Source organism: Cariama cristata, unplaced genomic scaffold (genome assembly GCF_000690535.1).
Source record: "Cariama cristata isolate BGI_N322 unplaced genomic scaffold, ASM69053v1 scaffold5048, whole genome shotgun sequence".
NCBI classification, from domain to species: domain Eukaryota; kingdom Metazoa; phylum Chordata; class Aves; order Cariamiformes; family Cariamidae; genus Cariama; species Cariama cristata.
The window spans coordinates 9,256-21,987 of record NW_009631523.1 but is presented as its reverse complement, the minus strand read 5'-3'; the positions used below and the strand labels follow the sequence as shown (position 1 = coordinate 21,987).

The 12,732-nt window shown below is 40.6% G+C and overlaps 1 protein-coding gene across 2 annotated transcripts; it reads right to left on the bottom strand.

Moving 5' to 3' along the window:
• Positions 1-2,742: 2,742 nt before the first annotated feature.
• CHRNA9 (cholinergic receptor, nicotinic, alpha 9 (neuronal)) lies at positions 2,743-12,532 on the bottom strand. Of its 2 annotated transcripts, none has more exons than XM_009705976.1 (5): positions 12,496-12,532; positions 7,301-7,446; positions 6,348-6,502; positions 5,146-5,678; positions 2,743-3,299 (listed from the first exon to the last, which is right to left on the bottom strand). In XM_009705976.1, exons 1-5 carry the CDS (start codon positions 12,530-12,532, stop codon positions 2,743-2,745), a joined length of 1,428 nt encoding a protein of 475 aa, XP_009704278.1. The 2 variants fall into 2 exon arrangements, with proteins under 2 accessions (XP_009704278.1, XP_009704277.1); XM_009705975.1 differs by lacking the exon at positions 12,496-12,532 and adding an exon at positions 8,533-8,602.
• Positions 12,533-12,732: the final 200 nt, after the last annotated feature.

The following is a 12,732-nucleotide window of genomic DNA, read 5'->3' as shown; positions in this document are numbered from 1 at the left end:
CATCATCTGCTGCTCATGTTCTTTATTGAATCTGGGGATCTTATGAACTAAAAACAGAAAAGTGCTTGTTACAAGAGCAAGGAAAACATTCACTATATGTAAATAAAGGAAGAGAAACACTTGAGAATGTCTAGTGATCCAAAGAAAAGGATAACAGAAAATAATTAAAAAGCAAATGTAATAGTTAATAAATTCCAATAGCTAGGAATATTTTTCAAATCATATTCTTGTAAATAAAAGAATTCTTCAGTACTATCACATCTTCATGTAAAACATGCCAGGGAAGTGCAAAGTATGATTTCAACATCATCATCTAAGCATGCAGCATACTGAAGAGCACCAGCATGATAGAGGCCCATGAACCACCTATGACTGCAAACTTCCCCTTACACATGGGAAGCCCACAGCTGCAGCAGTTTGTTTTGAACATAATGGCATGGGCACAATCTGAATTTCTAAGAAAGAAATTCTGAGTCAGACGAAAGGTCTGTCTAAACCTGGAAGCTGCCTTCAATGGGTGTCACCAGTGGGATGAAGAGCACCTGAAGAACATGCAGTCATGAATCCCTAAGATATTGCTCCACCTTTCAATGCTTCATGCCTGTATTTAGTAGTGTCGATAGATTTTTCTTCCATGTTTTTTCCCCCTGACTCTTTAAATCCATGTAATCTTTCAGCACTCTCAAATCCTGTTGCAAGGAGTTCCTCAGCCTTCTCTCATATTGTACAGACTCCTCCACTATCACACACTGTATATATTTGATGTACCCAGTCCCTATATTGGAGGAGACTGTGAACAGTAACTTTCTACTTTCTTTATGCCACCCATAAGCCTTGGTCAAACCCTTGGTGATTGGTTTTCCATGGTGAAGACTCATGTCCTGAATATTTTACCCTTATCTTTATATACTTTGCTCCCTCAGCTTTTGGGACAGTATTTTTTTCCGCAAAGAAAAAAAACAGTTTCCTCAAACGGGCAGTGTAAGTGCCAGACCCTGAACTCTATGGCAAATGGGTGCAACCATTTTTCTGCACAGTGAAAGAGAACAGCTTGTCTTCTAAAGGAGCTATTCAAAGTTACCCTGGTTGACTGGGAACTAATAATAAACAGGGAACACACTTGAGACTTTTTCCACGTACCAAGTTTATTCTTGGCTAGTCATCCAGTTTAGCTTTGCATTAAAACCTGGACTTTAAGGCTTGCATTATGTATGAGAATCCAGGTAAGCTTACAGCATTAATTATTCCACACAAAAGAAAACCTGTCATTAGCAATAGAATGCATCATTTACATAATAATAATAACAATTCCATTTCTTCCAATAAATTTGGGCATAACAACTGCATCTCTTTGCCATTTTGACTCCTTCCTCTTAAGTTAAAGCTTCACAGGTATGCTCCTATTAACTGCAACAATTATGAAAATGAGTTTTATCACTTGAACTTTTGACTGGGATCCATTACAGTGTCATTCTGCCTCTCCCACTGCATCTAGGATATCATAGTTTCAAAGTTCAGGGTGCTTTGTAAAAGCAATTTATCTGCCATGGGCATGCCTGGGGTACTAGCTTCTCACTTTACTACATGAGACATCTCCAGAGCTCTATTAGACTGAGAGGCTTAATAGAAATTAACACATAGAAGAAGAGGTTTTGGTGTTGTCAGCAACACATTCACATACACATAAGTACTAAGGTGTTCAGCAAGGAGTGTTGATTACGGCAGTACTTTAATGAGCCTGTAAGATCATGCTTTTGTGCTAAGTAATGTAGAGAGCAACCTCAGCATTCCTGTAAACAGTTTAAAATTTAAGTATTAAAGACAACGTAAGAGTGAACAAGGACACATGGGGTGAACATTGGTGAAGGTCAATAAAACGAGCAGAGACAAAAGTCACAGCCTCCTATTTTAGCAGTCTCAAGTAGCTTTTAAAGGCCTACCTTGCATAAATGCCCAGGGGAATGAGACATCTAGGGAGAGCAGGAGAAGTCCTTCCTATTATTAGGCTTAAGAGAAACAGAATGGAAAAGAGGTCCTCTGACTTCATGAGGATGAAGTCCTGGGAATCTGGCTTACTGGAGCTGTGGTGACAATAGGGTCATATTCAACAGCCGGAAATGATAAAGAGGAAGATCAAGGTAACTATCATATTCAGTAAGCTCAATGGTATTAGAGGTGAAAGGCATAGGAGAGGAGACAGACATGTGGAGCCTATGAAATTATATGAACAGTGATCAGAAAGAGCCATAACAAAAAGGTAAGTTAGGAAGACAAGCTAAAAAAGGGAAAAAAGACAATCTCGTGAAGGGATGACTTCCAGGAACTGACACCATGCCACTAATACTCTTTTTTTTTCAAGGGGAGAGAAAGGGCTAGTCAAGTTACACAGTGCAGATACAGCGCTGTGAACGCAGTGCTCCCTGCTAGGCTGTCTGCTCCATCGCTGCAATGCTCCACCCCATGCAGCCTGAGGTCATGGCCACCACCCATCAAGACGGAGCACAGAGCCCTGACCCAGCAGCCTCATCAGTGCTGCACTCCTGTACGAAAAGGCAAGGACAGTCACTAACAAAGCCCTCAGCTGAGCAATGTCTCAACATGCTGTCACAGCCTACAGAACCGATTCGTTTATTGTTACAGAATGCAAGACAAAGATCTCAAAAGCACCCCTGTCCCGGAGCTCCATTGAAACAAGCTAACACAGCATATTCAGGTTTACAAAAATGAATGTGTTCATCTTGGCTACGCTGCTTTCCCAATGATCAGCACGCTCATAAAAAACACCATGATAAAGAAAATCCACATGAAAAACCTGTCCATCACTTTTGCAACTTTTTTCCACTCAATGCCTTTGGCCCGGTTTGCTTTATGGTCTCGAACACAATTAGCAATATACTCGATATTTTTAATCAGCATTTTGTAACAGGAACAGCAGTTAACAGTTTCCCTAACATTTTCACCGTGAACTCCATAGCTTTTATTCAAATTGCCGTTGACCTTCTCCTTGAAGTCACAGTCATCATTCCTGTCGGAAAAGTGACTCTGTACCTCTTTGTGCCTCCTCTGACACCCATCACCCCGCTCTAACTTACGCTCTTCTTCCTTCTCTCTTTTTGGACTTGTGCAGTTTTCACCCACATCATAAACAAAAAAGATTTTTGACATGTAGTCCAAAATAACCACCCTGGCCCATTGTGGAACAGGCTTCGCTTCTGAGCCACAGTGATGCAGATTCATGATAATGATCGTCAATGCAGTGGAAGCTGTGATCATGGTCATAGTTGCTATATAATACTTTCCTGGAACACAAAATAAAATTATATTAAGGATGCTACCCTAATAAAAAAATTCAATGCAGAAATAACAATGTGACAACATAGTGCTAAACATAAATGCAAGTGAAACCAATTTTTAATCACCCCAATTCTCTGTACTTAGATCACACTTAATTTACCATTAAAAAACAAAGATTAAAGCCATTAAAGTAAAACCTCATACTAGTTACTGACATGCCTTTATCAGATGAGTAAGTGACTACTGTATTAGCATGGTAAATATTTACGAGCCAAACCCTTTCTTATATTTCTCAAAATACCCCCATTCAGAAAGCAGCTTAAAAATGTTTATCAGGAGCCTTGCTCGTTTCCTGGTGTCTGCAAAATCCCAATGCTGATGGCTTCCCATTGCACAGTAGAAATCCCACTTCCTGATGTATTAACAAAAGTGATGATAACGCTTTGTTGGAGCTACTGCCGGACCCCACACCAGCAGATGGATGCCTTTGCATTCACACAGGCGGGTGAATATCCAGACCTTCCTGGTGTGCACCACTAGCATACCGAGAGCTAAGAGGTCAGGCACAGAGCTGAAGGGTGGCTCCGTTGTCCGTCGGGATTTGTTGTCTGGATTTTCTTCAGACTGTACCAATTTCAGCACGGCTAGTCCAAACAAGGACAAAGCTCATTCTGGCCAGGAACAGATAACAAATACAGTGAATACAAGCTGAGCTCCCCAGCCACTGTTTTTCACAACAGAAGTAGGTGGCTGACCAGCTAACCTACCATGGCTTGTGCCTACACAAAGAGGCAGCGCCCAGCCCTGCTCTGCTGCTGTGCAGCCCCTGCAGGAAAAGCAACGGCTGGCATCCATGACACAGGATGGATGTGTCACCACAGACAAGCGTGATGTGATCCCAGCTTTCAAAGGGGTTGGAAAGAATGGTGAGGGAGAGTGAAGGAATAGAGCAAGCAGACTGAAGCTAGGTCCTGGTTCCTTAATTTAGACAGCGTGATAGGAGGGTAGGGAAGTTACTCCAGTACAGCAAGCCCATATTCTAGGCAGGAATAGTTACTGCTGGTGTGGGAAATGCATTCAATGGTCCTATTCATTGACCAGTGTTTTGTCTCAGTTAAGTCATGCAGTTTTTTATATACCCAGCAGTAACAAGAATAAAAATAATGAGATCTGAATTATCTTAACAAAGCTGGAAGCCAGTGTGGAGGAGGCAACTATGTTCCTAGTCCTCCAGAAATCCCACCAGGGCAGTCGGGCAGCCTCAAGCCCCAGAGGACAGATCAGCCAGGGGCAGGAGGAAGGTCCTGGCAGAAGGCAGACCGGACAGTGCTGACCACCACCCTTTCACTACACAGCAGCTCTTCTGAACCCTCAGACATAAAATAGAATCCAGTGTAATGGATTTTATTAATTCAATATAACAATAGTCAGATAGTAAGTCAACCTCGAGCATCTCAGCCAGGCCATCCAACCCTCTGGATCCAACAGAAATGTATCTTGAAACAGTCTGACTCTGGTGCTTACAGTTCTTGCTTACACTTCATACATGGGTTCTAAAATTGTTTTCCATTACTAGCTTTATTACAAGATGTGATAAAATAATTCTAAATGTCTAACTACATTTAAAATATACAAAATAGCTAGCTAATATATAATTCAAAATAAACACAAAATAACCCTAAAGAGCTGCAGCATACCTGTACAAATTCCACACACATTTTAAGTATTTCACCATATTTTAAAAATGTAGTGCCTTTATCTTCACAGAAGCCACAAATTACATATGGTTTCCCTGACATACGGTCCTGCTACTAATAAGCCATGTTTAAAGACAAAGCATGTAAAGCTCACCTATCAAAGGTACGTTTTCAGAGGGAGGCATGATCTCTGCAACCATCAGCTGGAAGACAGTCAGAGCAAGAAGAACTGTAACGCCCAGAGACACTTTTTCCCCAGAGTCTGCAGGGAGATAGAATCCCAGTGGGGCCAGGAAAGAGATCAAAATGCAAGGAAGCAACAAATTAAATATGTAGAAAGAAGACTTCCTTTTCAAAATCAGTGTGAAGGTCACATCTGGATAAGGCTCAGAGCAGCAGCCGTAAGTGATGACGTTCTTAACTGCTGGCATACCATGAATCTCCCATTCCACATCTTCTATGAAGTCAGAGAGGTCACCACTATCAAGAGAATTGATGATGTCTACCTGATTACCATTATAGGTCCAGGACCCAAACGTAAGGTTGCACTGCTGGCTGTCAAAAGGAAAATAAGATACATCCACTACACATGAGCTCTTTGTGATAGCAGGTGCATCCCAAGTGATTTTTCCATCATATCTCAGCACAACATTAGTATTCACTGGTTCTGAAAAGTCATCATCAGCCCTAAAAGACAGAAAAGTGACAGTCAGGATTGACAGGTAACAACCTAGAGTGTGGGCCAGGGAAGGGGGGACAAGGGGGAAGACCCTCGCTTCACACCATTAAAAGCATGTTTCTGAAATCAGATTTATATTTACACTGAATTTTAGTATGAACTTACTATTGACTATTATTTATAGGTGCTAGTGCCCATTAATGCCAAACATCAGTGCTGCTAAATGATGTTGTATTTGTTGGTCATAGCTTCTTCAAACTTAACCTCAAACAGGATATAGTAGGATAGGAATCCATTCAAAAATGAAATTAATCGGCTGGTGACTACTGGCCTGGGAGAGCAGAAAAGGAGCATCGCCTTTGTGTACCACCGTTTTGTGGACAATCTTGCAGAGCTCTTCAGCAGCCTCAGCAGAAAGCACTTCAGGCTGCCAGAGTATTCAATTCCCAGTGCAGAGAAATTCAGAACAGCTTTGTTGTGTAGCACAATCAATCACCAAATCCTGTCTATGGCTTTATTGCAAAATATTTAGATAATCAACAACAAATGTAAAGACAACAATTATACCCCTTGCTAAGGTACAGTAAAGTGATGAAGACTCTGTGGGTCCATTCCTCCTTCGACCTCCTCCCTCCCTCCAACAAATATTCATGATTATTTTCTCCAGCCAGACTCACTTGTTATATAGGACAATATCTGGTCTCCAAACCAAATTGCTTGGAATCCTGATAGAATCCAATCCATCATATTTATCTTTGTCCCATTTGAGGTAGGCATCATACCAGCTTTGTCGAATCCATAAGTAAGCTGACAAAATTTGGTTCCTTTCATCCTGCATAAAAACATAGAAATATTTCTAGTTGAAGACAACAAAAATCACATCTGAGATGCACACAGCATTTATAGTATAGCTTTAAAAGGCAGTCCCCAAAACAGGCCAGAATACTGACAGGCCACAAGAGTACTTCTCAGACAGGTACATATGCCCATACACTGTACAGGGAGCTCATTTATTTGGACTTTCTCTTCTCCAAACCTTCTTCCCTTTCCACCCTCCCTAGCTTTAATCACAGTTGTCTAAGGCTCCCAGAATCTTAAGAATTTCCTTTTGAGAGCTGCAGAATACCAGACAGCTAACAGATTCAATCTCACAAATTCTCTGAAAGTTTGGTGAGGCCTTGAAGTTATAATTCAGAAGTCACAAAACTATTTCCCATTCTCCTTCCAGACACATTTTCTTTTGCCTTAAAAGTATATCTGGCTGAATCAAATTTATAAAAGTTACTGAAGGCTAAAATACATAGTTTATGTAGAAATTAAGTGCATCTTAGAACAAGCACTTGCTCTATTTAAAACTCAGCAAAAGTTGCCTGGAGAGTGCAACACCAACACCTAACTCAAAAGAAGCCTTAACGATTCAGCAGCTCTAAATTTGCAGATTTATAATGGAAGTCTTAGTGTTGCAATCAGGTAAGAATCTATGAGGAACTGGAGAACATGACCCTCATGAGGAAGCATTACTGAAGTAGTCACAACAAAGCACAAGTTGCTTTTCCTACTCCAAGCAAAAGGTTTACAGTTAGTACATTTCTGCACATCTTTAGAAAAAGAGAACTGTACTCTTACTCACCATGTCTTTAATTTGGGACAATGTGATCTGAAGGGTGACATTCAGTACTTTATCTGTGTCTTCCACTGGTCTTAGAGCATTTGAGTAGTCTTCAAACAGTTCATTAAAGAGCATGTGAGCATATTTTCCTTTGGCTGATTCTACAGCTAGATAACATAGATTTGTTCAGTACGTCGAATTAAGCACTAAGCAGTGTCAGAAGACATCCTCTTTCTACAGGTTCAAGTAGTATTTGCTATAACTATATTTATCATTCATATACTGTAGAATATAATTTAGTTCAGAAACAGAAGTATACCTGATGAAGTTACTCAAAGGACAGCATTCACTTGTAGTAAATGAATAGCTAACTTCTGCTTTTCACACCCACTGAAAAAAACTCTGCATACAGGAGTTCCTGCTGGTTTTGAAGGTAAATATCATTTTACTTTACTTTTTACTTTACTTTATTTTACTGATGTCTTTCATAGGCATAAAGATTATTGACTTACAGTCACACATCTGCCAAGCTAAAATTAGAAGTCAAACCTGCTCCCAGGCTAATACCTTGTGATATCTCCTTAAATCCAGCATTGACAGATTCATGCTACTTTCAGAATTTACTCTTTCTTTTTTAACTACCACCTGGAAAAAGTCTGAGCTGCTTTTCTTCACAAACTGGCAACTGCATGATGTGTGAATACATCCTTGCACTAACATCTTTTCCAAACATTTGTAGATGCTTCTTGCTATCCAGACTTACTCACTAGGGATAATGCACTGAAACTTTAGGTTTTGAAGGACACTTTTGCTGTTCCACACAGTTTTGTGCATCAGTTTCTCTAGGGAGTCTCTGTATTACCTTTAGACAGATTCACACATTTCTGCAAGCAAAGGGCAAGGACAGTAACACCCACCAGACTTGCGCAAATGCCAGCTGGCACTAGGTAGGGAGCAAGTGCTTTGGAGTACCTCACCCTCTCGTGACTCACAGTGACTTCCTGGACTAATTAGAGTTCTCAGCAAACCTTCCTGATTAAAAAGACATCCTGACAAATCAAAGATTCACAAAGAGCATTTAAGTTCTGGCTGTATATGATCGTTCATTTTGTCTATGCATCAGTGAGACAAAGTAAAACAAAACAGATGAAAGACTTCTGGAGATCAACCACGTGAGACACGTCAGGACACCAGCTCCTATCTGAGTAAAATAAACCTCAATGCAACATTTAGCTATCAAGCAGTATTCTCACCTTGAAGTATCACTGCTGTGAACAGCAACCACAGAGAGACGTAAAAAGAGGACAGGCTATTTTTCTTCATTTCTGGACCTTAAATAAAACTGTTCACCCAAGGGCATAAAAATGTTTATCACCATCCAAAACTAACTAAAAAAAAAAAGAGAAGTTGCACCGCAAGAAAAAGATGCCAAGGCACTGATGAGCTGCTAGAAGCAACTCGGTCCTCCCTCAGCAGCTGTCAGAGTCCCAGAGCAATGGATGGTCTTTGTCCCTGACACCACCTGCGGCTCCGATGAACCCTTCCTTGCTCCGTAACCGGAGAGCTGCCTGCTCTCAAGCTAATGCTGAGAGAGGAGACAAACGGATTGGATATCAGTAGGAAAATCGTATTCCATTGCATTTGTAACTACAAATGTAAGATTTTGTCCCATTTATGAAGAATTCTTTTACAGTTTTTTGCTGGGCCATGTTTTACTGCCCCTATGTTCAGCAATAGCTTCCTCAGAACCAGTTCTGTGGGACTTGTGGACCCTCACAAAAAAGTGATTTGCCTCAGTACTTTAATTGGTATAGACACACTGTATATCACACATCCAACATGTCACACAGCAAAAAAACCACAGCCTACCTACTTGCATGCTGACAAAACCATATTTTCACCTACCAAAGTGGTGCCACATGGAAGAGATGCAGCTACACCAGCGTCAGACAACACAGGCAACGTTTGCAGTAGCCCAACATCACTGTGCAAACAAGAACGTCCACTGGTGTAGACAACTGAGACCAGTACTCAGCACAGTAAACCAGGTGCAAAACTGGACTCTGCAGATAAAATGCCATTTCCCAATACAGTACAATTTTTCCCAGGTGAACTTGACAAGACTTTACAAATAATTACAGTTACCAGACAGCTCTTCCATTTAGCCAAAAGACTCACAGGAGAAAAATATGAATATGAAGCAATACCACACCTGGCCTCCGATCTACCCCGATGGTCAGAACTTCGTTAGCTCGTGTTGCCAAGTTAGTTTCCTAGTACTGCAGGCTTTTTCTTACAAGTTTCTCACAGACAAGAGGAGATGACTTCCTCCTTTCCATAATCCAATCCATCCTTCTTGATATACTGCAGCCCATTTTGCCAACCTTTTAGAAAACGTAACAGAAAACAATCACTAAAATAGAAAGGTGAAAATATAGAATGAACTACCAGCAAAAAGAATTGGTCCAGAATAGTTCGATCCACACAAAATATAAAACACTGTTGCTTTACCTTTGTGTAGTCTTTTGGCTAGAAGGAAGCTGATCCCTCCATACACCTAATTTCTATAGCCAGTGAGTGCCAGGAGTGCTACTAATGTTTGCGCTTTTGTGGAGTCTATAAATCAATGACATCTCAGGCCGGGTTTAATAGGTAAGCAATAAATAATTTCAGTCGAAGCACCTGTAATGAAATCCATCTCCGTCACTTCATTTGCTGAATTGTCAAAGGGGAAAAAGTGGAAAACAGTTTAGAAGTCAAAAAGGTCAGAGCAGCCCACAGGCAGTATGAAATAACCTGCTTTTTCTGTGGAGAAGGTATATGCAATAACCTGCTTTTTCTGTGGAGAAGGTATATGCTGTTAGAGACAACAAAAATCAGACACGAAAGATGGAAGATTTTTGGATACAGTCAGATCAGTGCCCTCTCAGAGGATACCTTTAGTCTACAGTGCATTGCCATGATGTCAGCACGGAGCTATCGCTTTGCTTCTCTTACTGTAATTACAATAGTGACCAGGGTACTGCTTTAAGTGTGCTGCTATAAACGCTACTGGAACCAAGACTAAGCTTGCTTTGCCACAGGCTTGAGACAATCTTGTGACCTCTTACATCAGTAATACGTATCTGCCAAGTAGTGCAGACTGATGTACTTTAATTTGCACAAGATCATGTATATTAAAGAACCCTACACCTTTATTGTAATGATATCTTCTTGAAGGGAAACCAAGTTCTCAAATGACAAAAAAAAAGAAGCATGCTTACATGTGTTATTTAATCAATTTATTCTTATACACACATATATTCCATATGTTATTCATTACAAACTTGCAAAGGGATAGATCATAACCTCTCAGTTATGATCTATCATATTTCCAGTCATCAAACATGTCCAATAGTTGCCACATATTGGACATACAGACAGGCAAACATGAGCACACGTATACAAGAACACACTTGTTATGTTTGAGACACTGCATTGATTACACAATGCTTGTAAAAATAAAACTAAAATACATCCAAAAGCCTTTTCAGTATTAAAGATACAAGAAATTTAACAATCTTAGTGTGCCAGACCATATGGCTTCTTTATGTTTCTTCACAAGAAATCTGATCTGTAATTTTAATCAAAATGCCCCTAATGTAGACATTTTGTGTGAAGGACAAGTATTAACATTAATTGTTGTTCATTCATCGGAGAGATTCATCTATAAACCCACGCTTCCGCAAATATAGTTTTAATGCTACTCCCAGATCAAACAACCCATTTAACATTTGAATGGAGCTTAAATTTACAGTTACGCAGTTCTCTATTTTTACAGTAAGAAGTTCCACTACAAAGTCAGGAATTAACATAAAGTATGAAGCAGCTTATGAAGATAATTTAAGAAGTCACGGGTGTCTGGAAGTTAGACTCAAGCCATTAACCTCCCCCAGAAGCAGCCCCATCCCCAGCCAAATTCAAAGTCCTCTTGCCACCGCAGATCTGCCAGCAGATGGCGCCGTTAGCCAGCCGACGGACCCACCCTCCTCTTCAACAGGATTTTTCGTCAGCACACAAAAATCACACCGCATTTTAATCTACTTCGACTAATTTCAGCGATTATTTGCCTTACATTTGATGTAAGACAAGCAGAAACAAGACGTTCTTTTAAAGAAGAAAGATAAGCAGAGAGTGGCTGAATCCGTCTCTCGGCTCTGCCTACCGTACATGAGATCAGTCACGAGAGGGCTTCAGGGCAAGCAAATATTTATCATTGTCAACAACTGTATGATACGAAACCATATTCAGAGCACGGGCTGCTTCTGCTGATGCAGAGAGCAGTTAAGGCCCATGGTACAATATCCAATCCTGCTTCCACCCATTTTGTTCAAACGCTTGGCTTTGCGAGAACGCGTATGGGCTATTGACGGAGCAGAACATTGTGTCTGTGCTTACATTCAGCGGGACAAGAGCGTACCATTCATTGGTGCACTGAGCTGGTAGGACCCTCATGTGACACATGCAATTCTCTGTGCTTCTAAGCAGACACGCATGCTGTCATCAAGACAACATCCAAAAAATCTGAATTCAGTGTACTGCCATGTAAAGCAAGTTTGACTTTGCATGCACTGCAGGGACAGACTGAAGTGGAGATGACATGGGAGTGATCTCTTTCATAGTAAAACTTCCAACTTTAGATATTTATCTTAGCCAAACTACAAGCAAAGCAGGAAACAAGTGTAAAAACATTTAAAATTTTGTTCAATTAAACAAATCTTCCTTCTGCCTAAAATAATAATTTGTTCCTGAGGCTGAGGTTTTGACATGTACATTTTCTGAATTTTTTAAAATGGATTCTTACCCTTTTTTTGCATAAAAAGCATTAAGAGTTTTTAAGCCTCCAACTGGAAAAGCTGCAGATAGTGTATTATCAGAGGCCTCAAGACCGTCTGTACCATTTATAATCCATCCCTTCATCAGAGAACAATAAAGAAGAACAGATTGGTTCCTAAGCACAGTTTGTAAGAAGTGTCTCACAGTCTGCTTCTACTTGCCTTCCTGCCAATTTTTCTCCCTAGAAGCTGTTGCGTTCACATTCTTCGCAGCATTTGCTACAGAATATTATCTTGTGCTGGGGTCAAACACTCTTCAGAGTCAGACTTCTCTCCTTAGACTAACTGAAGTCTTAACAGCACGGGTAACAACAGCTCTTCTTGCCAGTAGAATAGCCTCACTGTGCCTGCTCTGGAGAAGGAGAATACAGCACTTCATTTACATGCAGCTTGTTTCTCTCCGCCTCATTTTTTCTCACCCACCTACTGCCTCCTCCTTCCTTCTCTAAAAATCCCCTACCACCTGAAACCAGCACACTCATTCATATTTTCTTCCACCCTGCTGTACACATGGAAGACAGGAAATACATTAGGAAGCATTCACAATGTCAGGTCATGAGATCATGTAGAACATTAGCC